The 17,727-nt window shown below is 49.8% G+C and overlaps 1 protein-coding gene across 20 annotated transcripts in view; it reads right to left on the bottom strand.

Annotated features, from left to right (window-relative positions):
* LOC132517152 (protocadherin gamma-C4) overlaps positions 1 to 17,727 on the bottom strand; it is a 168,916-nt gene that overhangs the window by 16,286 nt on the left and 134,903 nt on the right. Inside the window, exons 1-2 of one of the 20 annotated variants that reach the window (XM_060143821.1) lie at positions 15,317 to 15,478; positions 5,166 to 6,236 (exon numbers count right to left, since the gene is read on the bottom strand). The exons of 15 other annotated variants lie outside the window; for them this stretch is intronic. In XM_060143821.1, coding sequence (XP_059999804.1) covers positions 5,166 to 6,236; positions 15,317 to 15,346 — 1,101 coding nt within the window. In that variant the 5' untranslated portion in view covers positions 15,347 to 15,478. Of the gene's footprint in view, positions 1 to 1,123; positions 3,584 to 5,165; positions 7,608 to 12,913; positions 15,479 to 17,727 lie in introns of those variants that run through there. 4 more of the 20 variants (XM_060143802.1, XM_060143822.1, XM_060143800.1 and 1 more) reach the window with 4 other exon arrangements.

The raw sequence follows: 17,727 nt of genomic DNA, 5'->3' as shown, positions 1-17,727 counted from the left end.
AAGCCCTGATCCTAGATCGCTGGGCACATGTGGTGACGACGGAGCCAAAAGCCTATGTCTTAGCGTCCAGAGCCCAGGTGTTCCAGGGTCCCACTTCCCACCAGAAGACAGGTCGGTGGTGCCACAGAGGGCCCAGGCGGCCTGTCCTATAGAGGCCCGTTCGCTCGTCCCAGGCCGGACCCCGCCGTCCCTTGGGCCACAGGGCAGCCTGGCCGACCCGAGCTAGGCTTCTGGGCTGGAGGCACCGCCGGCCTCCGCTCTGAGCCCTGGGCCCGGCGGGATCCGCCAGCCCGCGGGTCATAGAGTGCTGCCCGCCCCGCGCCTAGAGCGCCCAGAGTGGCTACACTGCGGGCGACTCTGGCTCGTCAGGAGGCGACTGGTCCAGGTCCGGGCGGGGGCGGGAGGCGGCTCCAGAGTCGTCAGGGGCAGGACGGTCACAACTTGGGCGCGCTCAGTCAGTACCTCTGAGGCGAGCAGCAGGGTGGGAGGGAAGCTGTGAGCGGGCTGGAACAGCCAGTGTACCTGGCAGCGAGCGGCTGGCAGTAAAAGGCGGTGTACGCGGAAGGCCAAGTGCGAGGGGGCGTGTGCGTGCGCGGGTGAGGCGCGGCGAGCCCGTGCGCGGTGCGTGGCTCGTGCGGGCCCTGAGGGCGCGCTTCTGCTTGTCCACGGACGCGTTGGTTTGATGTGGGAATAAAGAGGGTTGGGAATAACAGCGAGGTCACAGGTCAAGGGAGTGGGGAGAAACCTAAGAAGAAACCTCAGGACCAGTGGAGCGTGCCCGCACCGGAGCCTCGGAGGCTGGCTGCAGGCGTGGATCTGTGACCGCCTCCACCCGGACCCCGGACCTGGCGGAAATCGCCAGAATGATCGCCAGACCGCAGGCTTTTCTGAATGTGGGGTCGGTCCTTTCCTGTCTCCCCCTCAACCACAATCACCATCACCTCCCCGGGCTCAGAGCCCCATCCCTGCCTCGCCCACACCTCTGGTTCCACACAATCCGTCCAAACAGTCCCGACATTCGGGCCGAGCCCGCACCAGAGGAGCGGATGCCAAGTTCAAAGTCCCTGATGCGGCTGGGCGGCTTCTCCATTGCCGCCCCCAGGGATCGCGCTGAGCCCCTCACCTGGCTCCGCTCCCGCAGCGTGTTAGAGCGGGACCGGAAGGTGTCAGGCTCCTGTGCCAGCGCTGAGGGCTGCTGGACGCTGAGGGGCCTTAGAAAAGTGAAGTCACTGCCGTCCGAGGCTGGTGAAAAGCACGTCCTGTAGCAATGGCTGTGCGAGTCTGTGGGCCGCAGCGTCACCTCCATGTACTTGAGTGTGCCGTCTGAGCTCACCTGTAGGTTGGGGCCGGACTGCTTATAGAACTCCCGGGAGGGCGAGTCCTGGCGCCCACAGCACTCACCCCCACCCCCATCCCCGTCTGCGTGCCCCCGAAGGCACTTAGCTGACAGAAAGGTGAAGGTGACTAAGGATAAGAGACTGACGGCCACAAGAGCCACAATGAGATAAAGGGTAAGGTCTGAATGCTCAGGAGGGTGTGTGAGGAAGTCGCTGGATTTGGGCATTTCCTCAGGGTCCTTATCCTCCAGAATCAGAAGCACTGTGGCTGTAGAGGAGAGTGAAGGGTCACCATTGTCCCTCACCAGGACCACCACCTGCTGGGTGTCAGGGTCATCCTCCAGTAAGGCCCGGGCTGTTCGCACCTCACCAGTGTGTGCAGACACCAGGAACAGTCCTGGGGCTGTGGACTGTGGCAACAGTGAATAGGAGAGCCAGGCATTGTGGCCTGCATCAGCATCTACGGCTGTCACCTTGGTGACGAAGGAGCCAGGAGGGGCAGAGCGAGGGAGACGCTGGGGGACTGAGAGATCCCGGCCTGGTCTGGGGTGCAGCACGGCTGGGGCATTATCATTCTGGTCCAGGACAAACACATGGAGAGATGTGTTGGCATGCAATGGGGGAGAGCCAGCGTCTCGAACGCCCACCACGATCTGCAGCATCTGCAGCAATTCGTAGTCGAAAGTACGCTGGGCAAACACCCGCCCATCCTCAGGGTTGACATACACAAAGGAGGAGGCTGGGGCTCCCTGAATCTGATTCCCTACAATGAAGTAGGTGAGGCGAGCATTTTCCCCAGCATCTGGATCAGAGGCAGCCACGGTGCAGAGAAGGGAGCCTGGAGGCCGGTTTTCTGGGATGTAAGCAGTGTAGAGCTGCTGGGTGAAGCAGGGTGCATTGTCGTTCACATCTGAAATGTTGAGCCTGACGGTGAGATGGGCGTGCAAGGGAGGTGAGCCCCCATCGCGGGCCAGCAGCTCAATGATATAGTGGGATGTGGCCTCACGGTCCAAAGGCTGGCTGGTTAGCAGTGAGTAGTGGTTCTCAGAAGGCTTAATCTGAAATGGCAGGCCCGAAGAAATATCAAGGCTCACTTCACCATTTCTCCCTGAGTCTCGGTCCCGCACGTTAAATAATCCCACTACTATGCCCACTGGTGTGCTCTCCAGGACAGGGTTGACCAAAGAGGCCAACAGTACCTCTGGGGCGTTGTCATTCGCATCCCCCACATCCACTTGAATCACACAGTGGCCTTCCATGGCTGGCTGTCCTTGGTCACGGGCTCTTGCATGAATTTCATAGAAACTTGATTCCTCAAAGTCTATGGGACCCAACACACGGATTGCTCCACTGCTAGGGTCTAGGCCAAAGAGATTCCGCACTGCCTCAGATGTATGGTCTCCAAAAGAATAGTCTAGTTGGCCATTGGTGCCTTCATCTGGATCAGTGGCATTGAGGCGGAGCAGCAGCGTACCCACGGGCGCATTCTCTGGGAGTCCCACACGTAGAACTGAGGACTGGAAGGTTGGAGCATTATCATTGACGTCCAGCACAGTGATGGAGATAAGGGTGGTCCCCGAGCGGGGTGGGATACCCCCATCCACAGCAGTGAGCACCAGCTGATGGCTTGCCTGGGCTTCACGGTCCAGCTGCTGCTCTAGCACCAGCTCTGGGAACAGCTTCCCATCTTTTAGGGTCTTCACATTCAGAGAGAAGTGGCTACTGGGGCTCAGAGTATAGAAGCTCACGGTATTGGTACCCACGTCTGGATCCTGGGCACTATCCAGTGGGAACAGTGCCCCAAGTGCAGCTGATTCTGAGATGCGTATCTCTCGCTCAGGGGTGGCAAAGCTAGGAGAGTTGTCATTGAGATCCAGGATTTCTACCTCTACACGGATTAGTTCCAGCGGGTGTTCGGTCACCACCTGTAGTGGCAGCAGGCAGCTGGTGCTGGCTCCACACAGGCTCTCTCGGTCAATTTTCTGATTCACTGCCAGAGCACCACTCACCAAGCTCAGGGAAAAATAATGCCCACTCTCCTCAGAGCCCAACCGCAGCCGGCGGCTCAACAGATCTGTCAGCTTTAAGCCTAGATCCTGAGCAACGTTCCCCACCAGCGTCCCCGGCTCAGACTCCTCCACCACTGAGTAACGAAGCTGCCCAGACACCCAGCCCCAGGAGCACAAGGACAACATGCACAGCACTTGCCATTTCCCAGCGAGCTGCGGGGGTGTCTTGGGCCCCATGACCCAGAAGTCCCTTCCTGGACACTGACTCTGTGCTGTCCTGTCTCGAAGGCAGACCCAGGGCTTGGGATGTAGCAGCTGAAATCTCTTATGTCTCCTTCCAGCCTCTTAAAAAACTGCTCCGAGGTTTGTCTGCCTGCAGCAGTTCTTCTTAGTCACCAAATGGCGGGGGTGGGTTGGGGGGGGGAATCGAATCTGAGTGGAGCTGGGGAGCTGGGGGAGGAGAGGCGGGCAGGAAGAGCAGATCCCCCACCTTGGCTCTGAGTCTGATTGGCCCAAAAGTCTGTGCTCCCAACCAATTATCAAGTCTCCTCAGTCCTGGAAACCTTAGGAACAGGCGCTGCAAATCTGTGTCACAGAAGCCTCCTACCTCCCCACTCATTTCATGCTGCAGGTTGATTCAGCCCCCTTGGCAGCTCAGATGGTGCTCAACAGGGAAGACAAAGTGGTACAGAACTTCTCAGTGTTCTGTCCCAGCAACTTCCTGCATGACTTCAGAAGCTCCCACTACTTTGCTTGAACCAACAAAATTTTGTCCTTCTCAGGGAGGCAAAGCCCATGTGTTAGCCCCTCCCTACCCCATCCTACCAAACACTGCCAAGGTAAGAGAAAAGATTTGTCAGGACCCTTTAGAGTCTTGCTCGGACTCTCCAGCAGTACTTCGAGGAATCTCAGTGTCAGCTGATGGCTATAAGGATTCAATTTTTCTGAGATCCCAGACTTTAGCTATGGAATGGGCATCACAGCTTGTGATAGGAGGAACATTTCTAGGACTGATCCAGGTCACCCAAGGAAGGTGACTAGAGTCTAGGCATGGCCTCTAGGCTTTATGGTTTCATCAATTCAGAAGAAACTACTTAAAGACTCCCATAGTGGCTGTCTCTATGAATTCCTCAGCAGTAAAACAGGTTTAGATATTTAGTGATTTCACTTATTGCCTCTTCCTCCCAAAGAGGTGATGTTCCCCTGCCCCAATCTACTGAGTCTAGCTCAAATCCCAGTGGGGACTTGACTGGGAGTCCTGAAGACCTGGACGAAAAGACCCCTGCTTCCACCTCGATGCCTCTCTACTCCCTGGGCTCTTTCTTCTTTTTGCTCTCTGCTATGTTTCAAGCAGAGAGTCCCTTTCACCATGGATTAGGGAGTAGATGATGCTGTGGGGCAAAGATATTAGCTCCCCTTAACCTAGAGTTAAAGTGTTCCAGACCCCGGCCCCCTCACATTCAGGAAGAGTAGAGAAAGCAGCCACCGGGGTTTAGGTGCACCTTGTGCACAAGAGCCTTCCACATGATCCACATTCCAGTCGTGTGTTTCCACAATACCCTGCCTCTCGATCACTTACTTTCAATTCTTACTCTCAGATAAGGGCATAACCCACCTCAAGTACTAATCCGTGAAAACTCCCTGGTTAATTCACAAAACACTTCTACAGCATAGCATCCACCACATGGTTACCACTCACAGAAGTGGTGACATCACTACAGGCTCTTACAGAGAGACCAGTACTCTCTGGGACATGGGCCAGCCACACGCCTGCCTCAGAACAACCCTCAAGCATTGGCTGAGCCTGCAAAGGTCTCACCTCTAGCCCATAGAGAAGATCAGAGGGTGGGCAACTTGGGCGAACAGGTTCCCCTGCCATAGGTGCACTGGGTGACTTCACCATCATGAAGCTATCGCTCCGAGTGGGTGCAGAAGCCAAGGGTGTACAGCCGTGAGAGTGGCCGCCCACATCAACAAACTTGATAGGATCATCTGACCCTAGTTGGATTCGGAGGATCCCATTGGAAGGAGGAAGCCCCTCTCTCCTTCGAGATCGGGTGAGGCAGGCACAGGTGCTAGCAGGAAAGCAGGTCACTCCACAGGCAGCCCCACGCAGGCACTTCGAGATTAGTGCCACGAATGAGCCAAAGGAGACAAAGCAAATTGCCACTAGAGATACAGCCAAGTACAGGGTCAAGCGGGATTCTCCTTCCCTTGGAGCTGAAGATTCTCGAAGATCAGGGACAACTGGATGAGTGTCTTCTTCCAAGGACACCAGGAGAGTAACGGAGGTAGAGAGTGGTGGGCTACCACTATCCTTTACCACAATGACCAGCTTCTGCGGCGGGAGATCAGCTGGGATGGGAACAGCCGTCCGCACCTCCCCAGCATAGCGGGAGACTGCAAACAGGCTGGGATCTGGGGCCTCCAGGAGCTGATACGAAACCCAAGCGTTGTAACCCGAATCCAAGTCCACAGCGGTCACCTTTGTAACTAGGTGTCCAGCACCAACTGATGGAGGCAGTGCTTGTGGACATAAGGAACCAGGTCGGGCTCTAGGGCGGAGCACAGCTGGCGCATTGTCATTGAGGTCCAGTACAAATAGACGAACTGTCACGGTGCTACTAAGGGGTGGGTTGCCCCGATCCCGGGCCTGCACCTCAAACTGCAGTGTCTGTGTTTGCTCATAGTCAAAGGATCGAGTAGCATGAACAGCTCCCGTCTGGGGGTTCAGAGAGATGAAGGAGGAAGCTGACACATCTCGATTTCTGGGCTCTAGGAGAGAGTAGGAGATAAGGGCATTCAAGCCAGAGTCTGGATCAGAGGCTGCAAGGGAGCAAAGCAGGTCCCCTGGGCGATTGTTCTCTGGAACAAATACTTCATGTGACCTCTGAAAGAAAGAGGGTGGGTTATCATTCACATCTGAAATGTTGAGGAAAATGGTCCTGTGGGTACTCAGAGGAGGGCTCCCAGCATCAGAAGCAGTGACCATGATATCATAGCTGGATTTGGCCTCTCGGTCCAAGGGTCCAGCAGTCACCAGGGAGAACTGGTTCTTGAAGGCGGACTTGAGGGCAAAGGGCAAATGGTCAGGAATACGGAGGCTCACATCTCCATTTGAACCTGAGTCGGGGTCCTGCACACTGATGAGCGCCACCACGGTGCCAGGTTCCGCGCTCTCAGGGAGAGTCCCAAGCTCTGAGGTCACTGTGATGTGGGGGGCATTGTCATTTACATCCAGGAGATCCACCCGAAGGCTGCAATGTTGCTCCATGGCTGGAGAACCCCCATCTCGAGCCCGAACATCAAATTCATAGTAATTCTCGCTCTCAAAGTCTAGGGGCCCCTGAAGAGTAAGCTTTCCATTAGTGGGGTGCAGGCTAAAGAGATTTCTCACACGATCAGGGGTGTGACCACTGAAAGAAAAGGTGACGTTACCACTGGGACCCAGGTCTGGGTCAGAGGCATTGAGCTGGATGAGTAGCATGCCGGCTGGCGCGCTCTCCAAAACGCTAATCCTGTAGCTGGATTGCTGGAAGGCTGGGGCGTTGTCATTCACGTCCAGCACTGACACCCGGAGCTCCGCTGTGCCAGATCTCGGGGGGTTCCCTCCATCCACAGCAGTCAGCACTAGGCGGTAGTCTGATTGCTTTTCCCGATCCAAAGGCTTCTCCAGGAGCAGCTCTGGGACCAGGCTGCCGTCGCTGCGCTTCTTGACATCCAGTGCAAAGTGTTCATTGGAGCTTAGTCTATAGCTGCTGATGGAGTTGCTCCCCACATCTGCATCCTGAGCCTTTTCCAAGGGGAAACGCTGTCCTGGAGGAGCTGCCTCCCCAATTTCCAAGTCCAGCTGCTGCCGAGGAAATCGGGGGGCGTGATCATTCACATCCACGATTTCTACCTCTGCTCGGTACATTTCCAAAGGCCCTTCTGTTACAAACTCCAGGGGCACGATGCAGCTGGCACTGAGCCCACACAGTGCCTCTCGATCGATTGGATTCTTGATGAGCAGGGCACCGCTGTCCAAATCCACACGGAAGTGTCTTTGGTTCACCTCTCCAGCGACCTGCAGCCTGCGAGCTGCTAAGCTCTCTGCATCCAGCAGGAAATCTTGGGCGACATTCCCTACAAAAGTCCCTTCCTGTGACTCCTCTGGGACCGGGTATCGGATCTGCCCACAAACGTAACCCAGGTGGCAAAAAAGGAACAAAAGGGTAGTCCCCCGGCAGATTTCTACCCAGCTTCTCACCTTGCGGAGCATTGCTGCCGCCCACTAGTTCTCTATCTGGTCCTGAGAAGCCGAAGAAGCCGACCCGCCCCGAACGGCCACAGCAGCTGGAAGCACCTATCTCCCTTTCCCCGCGCCAGCTCTGGCGCGGCTGGGCCGGCGCCGCAAGGGTTACGCGCCGTTTTTTTTGCTGGTGGCGGGGTAGATTTGTCTGCCTTCCTCCACCCGATTGGCAGACAGAGGCTCCTGGGCTCAGCCAATAGGCTAAGCAGAGAACGTCCCAATAGCAGCAGGGTAAATGCGTCGCAGCATTGGAAAAAGGAAAGAAAAAACAAAAAACAACCCACCTATCTTTTTGCCTTCCTCCTGTTCAACAGCATTTCCCCCCCCCCCCCACGGGTTATTACCTCTATGGAGAGGCAGACAACATACACGGGTTTTTTTTTTTTCTAACACACCAATTCCCAGCCCACACCACCCCGCCCCTTTTCGGTGGGGGAAAACAGCGACAGCCTGAGCCCTAGCAACCTGCAGCCCAGAGAGTGAGTAGCCATTTGAGACTGGTCACTTTGTTCAAGCCAATGTTGTCATCCACCAATATTCTAAATGAGTAGCTTCTGCCTCGGTCTGATTGTATTAGAGCAACAGCTACTTAGAAGCACTGCCTTATACTAAAAACTCTGCCCCTCTGCAGATTATTCAGAAATGTATCCATCTCTTTGCAGAAGAGGCTTACACATTAAGGTAGCCTATTAAATTTATGCAGTACACATTTTTGTTGTAACAGAAGGCGCAGCAGAAACCAAACCTCTCTTATTCAGATACCCACTGGTGGTATACTAAATTGCCATTCATCGATTTCAAGGACAGTATGGAAGGAGGTGAAGGCGCGGGGAGGAAACCGGGAGAGAGAGATGTTCCAAATCAGTAAAGAATCAGTTTGTCTGGGAGACGCTAAGGACTACATCTCACTTCCTGGCAGAATGCTAATGTTCACAGATTTAATAGCTTCCGTGAATGATTGAGATCTGCTACCAAAAGCACAGTGCCTACAAACCTCCTTTATTTGACACCACTGTATGCTTGATATGTTGTTAATTACCAACAGTGACTGTTTCAAAAGAGCAAGTTTTTCACTTAGCCCTAGGGGGCCTTTTGGCAAGGGAGACTTGATCTCACCCCACCCCTACCCTGATCCAGACCCTCCCTGGAGCCTGGCTACCACCTTGCACAAATGCAGAAACATCGTTCAATTCACACTGTAGTTACCTGCAAACTGTAGTTCAAGTCGCAAACAGAGCACAAAGAGAAAAATCCAGCCTGATTTGGACATGAGATTTTTTAAATTCATCTGAATCCTCACCTAGGCTACCAAAACCAGTGGCAAAACCTGAGGTTATCCTCCCCAGGTGTTTTCCCAAGCCCCTGATCCTCAAGAATATCCTTTTGATGGTGAGGCCAGCAACCAACACTCTGCTCTCAAAGGGAGGTATCTGCTTTCTGCGTTCTTTTACTCCCAAACACCTAAACCTCCTCCCATGGGAATGACGGAGATGTCAATCAATCTGACCCATCAGGTGGTTATGCCAGGATTCACTATCTCAGTGGAATGACACCATTAGCCACCCAAGCTGGGTCAGTCACAATGGAGAGGAGTAAGGAGGGTCATCCTTGACTCATTCCTCTCCCTCATTCCCTTTATCATGACAATGAATGAGTGCTGATAATTTCACTACAGTTACCTCCATCTATACTGTCACTGTGCTGGTTCAAGCATTTATCAATCTTCTCAAATACTATAATAGCCTTCTAATTTTTTTTTTGTCTACAGTCCCAATATCCCCAATCCATTTCATTTGTGGCTGCCAGAATAATCTCTCCAAAACAAACAAAAAACCCTGATGACATCACATTGATGTCTCTTCAAAATTCTGCAATGACTATCATGGATATAGAATAAAATAAAAACTCCTTGGCATGGCACAAAGGTAACTCAAGATTTAACTCCTGCCGAATTGCTTCACTTTATCTCCTGCAAAGATTGTTTTACAAACACACTTTAAGGTTCAGCAATAATGAAAAATCATAATCCTTCTGCATGGAATCTCATGCAAGGGTCCCTCTCTACCCCCTTTTCCCCTTTATTATTTGACAAACTACTACTCAACCTTTTGTTCTCAGATCAAGCATCATCACCTCGATGAAGTCTCCCTGATTTCCCCAGGCTTAGGTGTTTCTTTTCCTTTGCTCCCATTGCTTCTTGTATTATACAGATCTCCATTATCGTTTTTGTGGGTGTGTGTGCGTGTCTGTCTCCTACAGTACCCTGCGTACCATAGCGGCAGGGACTGTGTCTTTTTATCTTTTAAAGTGTCTGGTACATAGGGATGTTCAATAAATGGTGAAATGATAACATCAATAATTATTAGTTCAACAAATATCTACTGAATACTTGTACTTTATATGAGTACTTTATATTGAGTATACATTTTATATGCATTACTTTTCACTCTTACACAATTTTGGAAGATTTTATAGATGAAAACACTGAAGATCAGAAAGGTTAGGAGACTTGTGTAAAGCTCAACTAGTAACTGCAGTACTAGGATCTCCCCACTGCCACCTCTGGTCTCTCTAGAAAGAAATAAAGCCTCTTTCTATAACATCTTTCTTTTTTTTTTTAACATCTTTCTTTTTTTTAATGTATTTATTTTATTTTTGGCTGCACTGGGTCTTTATTGCTGCGCACGGGCTTTCTCTAGTTGCGGCGAGCGGGGGCTACTCTTCATTGCGGTGTGCGGGCTTCTCATTGTTGCAGAGCACAGGCTCTAGGCACACCGGCTTCGGCAGTTGTGGCACGTGGGCTCTAGAGCGCAGGCTCAGTAGTTGTGGTGCACGGGCTTAGTTGCTCCACGGCATGTGGGATCTTCCTGGACCAGTGCTTGAACTCATGTCCCCTGCATTGGCAGGCGGATTCTTAACCACTGCGCCACCAGGGAAGCCCCTCTTTCTATAACATCTTAAATCATTTTTCTACCAGTTTGTCATCCCTGTAACCATAAACTCGTCCTTTACTGATGCCTTTACTATCAAAGAACTAGACCTCTTATAGGTCTCAATCCCTTTTATTTGCAAGTTCACAGCAAAACAAACAGGCATATAATCTATATTACTAGAACTGGAAGATCATAAAGCCTAAATCCTACACATCCTAGACTTGACCTTTTTATGCCAGGTATGTGATTCTCCCCTCTCTAGATTTTTAAAACACCTTTATTGAGCTATATAAATAATATATACTTATATATATATATAATTATATATTATTATATATAATTCATCCATTACACCATATGATTCATCCCTTTAAAATGTACAATTCAATGGTTTTTAGTATATTCACATATACTAAAATGATGTAACCATCACCATAGTATAGTTATAGAAAAAAATTTTCATTCCCAAAAGAAATCCATTCCCAAAAGAATGGATTTCTAGGCTAGAAATCCATTGCCTAGCTCTACATTTTTAAAGAAATAGTTGCCCAGGTGCCAGTCGTTGAGGAAGATTTTTTCTTCAGATGACTGAAATATCTTATGTCTTCCTTACAGTGCTCTCCTAGAGCTATTCTATATAATATTTTAAGGTTGGGAAATAACATCACAGAATTCTTTAAAGTTCAGTTTGGCCCAATAAGGCTGGCTGCTGGTTCTGTGAACACCAGAATAACACTTTGCTTCAAAAACATGCTAATTGATAGACTGGCAGGTCCTAGGGCAATGCTTTGCAAAATCGTCTTCACATTGAGATCACTTGGGGACCTTCAAAAACTACTGATGCCTGTGTCCCATCTCAAGAGATTATGCTTTAGTCCATCTGGGATGTGGCCTGGGCTTCAGAATTTTTAAAAGGTCCCTAGGTAATTCTGGTGTGCAACCAAGTTTGAGAACATTGTCCATGGGAAAATGCCAGTTGTTTTCCGGTCTGACCAGAAAAGCAGCAGCTTCTCCTCTCTGGCTTCCATCCTTCCTAGCCTTTCCAACTATGCCTCTACTTTGTCATCTTTGACTGTCTCCAGGTTTGTTCAATTTCTAAAGTGTTTTTAATTAAGATTTGGAGTGGGTTAAGAACTAATAAAAAATATTAGTCACAGCTAAGAATTTTTAACACCTTTGATATTCTAGGCACTGTGCATATATTATATCATGAACTAATGTTATAAAACCCTCGTTACTCCCTTTTTGCATAAGAAAAAGGGTCTAGAAAAGAGATTAACTTGGCCACGGACTCATAGATGGTAAGTGTCTAACTGCCAAACCCAAGGCTTGATAGCAATAATACACTTATTAGTAACAAAGTAACAGTTGTTCTCCCACAAATGGAAGTGTGTTTAATTTCACTCCAAAACAAAGACCTGCACACCATCCTGAATAAATGAAAGCTTTATCTTTTTCTCAGGATATGAATTTGCCTACCTTTCACACTATGTGTATCCCCAAGAAAAATGATGAAAGGATAGGAAATGACACTTTGGGCAAGAAGAACTTTCATTTTTTACTTTACGTTCTTCCAGATTGTCTGGATTTATCTTTGAAATAAATGATTACTTTTACTTTTATAATGAATGGTGGTTACCTTTGGATGTGGAGAATATAATTAGTTTTAATTTTTTCTTATACTTTTACATATTTTCCAAATTTTCTATAATGCACATGTATTACCATAACAAAAAATTTTTTGTGAGTAATGTCCACATAATTTCAGCACTGTGCTTGAAATAAAATTAAAAGGACCCTAGAATTTTATTTCTTTCATAGAAAGTCATCTGAGAATGAGGTACAGGATCTGTGTAGTCAAAGGAAAATTATCAGCAAACCATTAGCTTTAATGCAGATGTGGCAATCATTTGAAAGATGGACAGATGAGGTAGTTCTTATATTCCTAGCAGCTGCCACTGGTTAGAGGTATTCACCAGCTTGTACTCAATGCAAATGACACCAAGCTAAGCTCCTGAGTGCTGAGAGGTGAGTTATAGCTTAATAGCCCTTTAGCAGGATTGGTTAGTTGCTATGGCAAGTGAGTACTGAGGGTGTGAATTGTGTCCACAGATAAGTCAATTAACTCCACACTGTGTGGAACCACAAACCACACTCTAGCTGGGCCATCCCCCTCCCCCAAAGGCACGACGTTTGATCTGGGAAAGGCCAAGTGAAAATGCGGACGCATCATTAGGAAAACACCTTGATCACTGAAAATAAAGGTGGCTACATACTTTCCTGAAACTGATGCAGGAATCAAAAAGCATTAATATCATTCCAGGATGACTCGCTAACCCTTACCTGTCCGGGAGGGGAGCTCTCTGCACCCAACACTTGCCTATAGAACACTGGATCGAGGCTCCGCAGAGTGTTCTGGCGGCTGGCCAGTGGGCTGGCGGCACCTGGTTTCTTCAGCAGCGGGTCGCTGCGTCTCGAGTCAGTGGTGAGGTACACCTGATGGTAAAGGTGTGGAGGCAACAGGCCTCCCCGCACGGCGTCCGCGTGCAGAGAAGGCCCTGGTGTTCGGTACAGGGAACTCACGGGAGCTCGGTATAGGTCCCTGGACTGCTTCCATTTGTAAACTTTGAATACGATCACTCCCAATACTGTGACTGCGAACCCCACGGAGACCAGGATTAAAGAGAGAAGTAGATAAAAGGTGAGATTTTTATTCTGCTCCCTGGGGGCAGAGCCGGAGGGGAACTCAGCTCGGGCTTCAGGAGATTCCTCGATTACTGACACAGTCAGGGTCGCGGTGGTGGACAGCGACGGCTCCCCATTGTCTTTGATCAAGACCGTGAGAGTCTGCCTGGGCGAATCTGTATCCTGGACTGGGCGGGCAGTGCTGACTTGACCCGTGTGAAGTCCCACAGCAAAAAGGCTCTGGTTGGGGGCTCCCAAGAGGCTGTAGGAGAGCCAGGCGTTGTGCCCTGAATCCGGGTCCCAGCCTACCACACGCGTGACCACGTGGCCTGCAGACGTACCTCGAGGCAGCATCTCCACCGAGCTCTGGCCAGGCCGGGGGTATAGGACCTGGGGGGCATTGTCATTGCGATCAGTGACAAATATGTTCACGCTGATATTGGTGGCCAGGACAGGAGTGCCCCCATCGCTGATATGAGCTGTTAATTCGAATGCCCGCCGATCCTCATGGTCCAGGGGCACTAAGGATGACACGACGCCACTGTCACGATTTATCGTGAAATAGCGACCCACTAGCCCTATTTCAGCTCCTTGCTCCAGGAGAAAGAAGGAAAGGCGAGCATTCTGCGGGGCGTCAGGGTCCCAGACACTTAGGTTTAGTATTGGAACACCGGGGAGGTTATTTTCCTCAACGTAAACATCGTAGGAAGACTGGGAAGATTGTGGAGGGTTGTCGTTGATGTCGGACACTTGCACCTGCACTGTCGTGAGGGCTGAGAGGGGAGGGGTTCCCGCGTCCCGAGCCGTGATGCTGAGGTTGTATTCTGGCACAGTCTCCCGATCCAGGGCTGCGCTCGTTTTCAAAGTAAAGTAATTCTTGAGGGAAGATGTAAGGCTAAAAGGGAGACCTGGTGGAACCTCGCAAGTCACCAGCCCGTTCTCCCCAGCATCCAGATCGGTAACACTGAGCAAAGCAATGACAGTTCCTAGGGGTGCATCCTCAGGGACTGGGCTGTACACGGAGGTGACTGTGATCTCCGGGGCGTTGTCATTTACATCCACAACCTCTACCAAAACTTTACAATGTGCTCCCTCAGGACTGGCGCCCTTGTCTTTGGCCTGTATGTAAATCTCATGGAGTTTGGCGTCTTCGAAGTCCAGTCGACCCTTGACGGTCAGCACCCCAGTTACAAGGTCTAAGGAGAATAGTTCCCGCACGCCAGCGCGGTTGTGGCTGCCGAAGGAGTAAATGATTTCGCCGTTGGGGCCTTCATCCAGATCCGTTGCATGGACTTGCACGACGCGAGTGCCGGGGGGTGCATCCTCCAGGACGCGTGCCCGGTACAAGGACTGGTTGAAGGTGGGTGCATTGTCATTCGCGTCCAGCACGACGATTCGAATAGGAAGGCTGGCCGAGCGAGCCGGAGTTCCTCCGTCCAACGCTGTCAGCACCAGCTGGAGATTTGGTTCTCGCTCCCGGTCCAGGGCGCGCTCCAGCACCAGCTCCGCGTACTTGGTGCTATCTTCCCGCGTCTGCACGCGAAGCGCAAAGTACTCATTTCGGCTCAGCTCATAGGTTTGTAAAGAGTTGCTTCCCACATCTGGATCGTGCGCGCTCTCGAGCGGAAAGCGCGTCCCCGGCGCCACAGCCTCGCTAATCTCCAATTTCATTTCCCGGGTAGGAAAAGAGGGATTGTTGTCGTTGATATCCTGGATCACCACTTCCGCGCTGAACAGCTCTAGCGGCCTCTCCACTACCAACTCCAGAGTTATGGTGCAGGAGGGCAGCGTCCCACATAGCTCCTCTCGATCCAGGCGGTCGTTCACGAACATCTCTCCCGTCTCCCAGTTCACCTCAAAGAATCTTCGGCTAGCTCCGGACACCACCCGGAGCCTGCGGGCTGACAGGCTGCCGAGATCCAAGCCAAGGTCCCTAACCACGTTTCCCACCGCGAAACCCTTCTCTCTTTCCTCCAGGATCTCATAGCGAATGACGGCGGCGGAAGCCTTATGCAAGGCACCAAGAAGAAGCAAAACTCCCACCACACTCCCAGTGCTTACCAGTCCACTTCTCCAGGCCTCTGGGACCATCTCACTCAAAGACAGTTCCTCTTAGCGGGGTCCAGATTGGCCCGGCTTCTTTCCTGAGAAACTTTCAGCGGGTTAACGCTCGGGCGCTGGGCTCCGAGTCGGACATGGCTTTCTGGATGCCGTTGATTTGCTCGCCGGCTATTCAGTCTCTGCCTCATCCCGCGGCGCGAAGAGGGGACGGGCCGGGGCCAGATCTCCAGCTTCTTCATTGGCCGACAGCGGCACGCAGAGTCCCAGCCAATAACTGCACGAAAAATGCGCCAGCGCCCGGCTCACTGAGCGGGACCAGCGCTAGCGCCAGGAGCTTCTTTCCTTTGGCTTCCTTCCAGAGTTTACAGCCAGAGCTCCTTGGCAGTATCCGCGCATCGGAAACACACCTTAGCTGTAAAGCTAACTGCAGGGTGATGGAGATGGCCTTTCTGCGAGTCTTCAAGCCGAACTAGGGCCTATTAAACACCTCAACCGCTGACTTTAACACTTCAACCCCCAAGAAGGGGGTTCAAACCAAACCGAAAACGACACAACCTTATCTGGTTTGTTGGAGGACTAGGTACAACTTACCTAGCTGGACCATATTGTGGCGAGGCATTTAGCATTTCTGTGGAGGTGTTGATAATTTCAGTTATATCTTTACCAAATGAGACTGTAGGACTACGGGTCACTTCCTCAGTAGAGAAAATCTACAGGAGCTACCAGCTGTTTGGTTTAACTTTGTTTTATGAAATTTAAAAGTACAATTCAGATTTCTTTTTAAATTGGATGTTGTTGCTTAGCTCTTATTTCTTAACAACCAGGGAGCAATGTGAAATTTCTATTCTGTTTGTCCCAACAAGCATAACCTCAATCAGAGAGCATCTCTAAAGTTTCCCTTTACTTGATCAATTTGTTTCTCAAGATCATATGGCATACCACAAAGAGAAGTTGCATTGCTAATAAAGGATAATACCCCCTCTTCACTCCCCTCCCCCCCAAAAAAAAACATAAAAGAAAAAGACCAGGTTTTATTTACCACCTGGAGCCTTTATAAAATGATTGGGATATCAGAAATACAAAGCCTTTAGCCACAGAATAAAGAGCCTGAAGTTTTCTGCATTTAGGATTGTAGTCAAACAAAATAGTAATGATTAGGATAATGAATAAGAGAGTCAGCTATGATATAAGTTAGAACTGAGTTGTACATCCTTAGACAAGAAACTACCCTCTAAGGGTTCCTGAGTTCCTATCTTATTAAATGAATAAGGCAGATAAAATCCTGGCACATAGTAAGTCTTAATTAATGATGCACATCACCCCATTAGATACTAGATGTAAAGAACCTCATACTATTTCTGTACGCCTATCTTGGACACCACTTTGGTTGCATATAGTCCCTTTCTGAATTTTAACTGAACCCTGAGGAAGGGTGGTAGGCAGAGAGGTTAGATAGGTATATAGGAAGTATACATAGGATATTTATTGAAGAGATGAAAAGGCGTATTTGACCTGTCTCTATGTCCTCAATATTTTCTCTCTTAAAACCTCCAGTTTTAAATACTCAAATTTGACAATTGTCCTTACCACCAAGAAGGTTGATAGGTATTAGAAGATTAGAATATAGAATTTAGAACATATATAGTAGCCCAGCCACTTGCTACTCAGTGTGAGCCAAGGACCAAGGGCATGGGCATCACCTGGGAGCTGTTAGAAATGCAGAAATGCCCCACTCCAGACCTACTGAATCAGAATTTGCATTTTAACAAAAAGCCAGGGTGATTTGAATGTAAAGTTTGAAAAGCACTGAACTAGTAGGTTTTTCAGACATACCAGTTTATCAATCATTTTTTTCCCTATTCACCATCACTTAATTGACATTCTGGTTTTCAAAAACTAGCTTTTAAAAGCTGAAGTAGTTTTCCCTTTAACAATAAGGCCCATAGTTTTCCTAAGACCTCTTCATAAGCCAGCAGAACCCTCCTTGGATCCATTGTTTACAGTAGCAAGAGTGATCTTAAAATTTTAATTGAATCAGAAGATTCTCCAGCTCAAAACTTCTCAGCAGCATCTCACTCACTACTCTTGAAATAAAATACCAAATCCTTTGCATAGTATCCAAGTTCTCAAGCCTTCCCCTTCTCTCAATATGTTATTACACTGCTTTCAGTGTGGTCCGTCAACCAAGCTCTTCATGCTTTTTTCTCCTAGGAAAGCTTCTTTCCCTTCCTTTCCTTTGCTTATTTCTACAAATCTTTCAGGTCTCAGTTTAAATGTTGTTTTCTAATAGAGGTCTTCCTTAGGCCCCACTTAAAACCAGGATCCTTTGTTATGCTCCCACAGAGAACCTTATATCCTCCTTTATTGAACCTAGCACAATTTAAAATTTTATAATTATATTTTGTTTAAGC

Source organism: Lagenorhynchus albirostris, chromosome 3 (genome assembly GCF_949774975.1).
Source record: "Lagenorhynchus albirostris chromosome 3, mLagAlb1.1, whole genome shotgun sequence".
In the NCBI taxonomy this organism is placed as follows: Eukaryota; Metazoa; Chordata; class Mammalia; order Artiodactyla; family Delphinidae; genus Lagenorhynchus; species Lagenorhynchus albirostris.
Note: the sequence above shows the minus strand (reverse complement) of the source record. Positions and strands in the feature narration are given on the sequence as shown.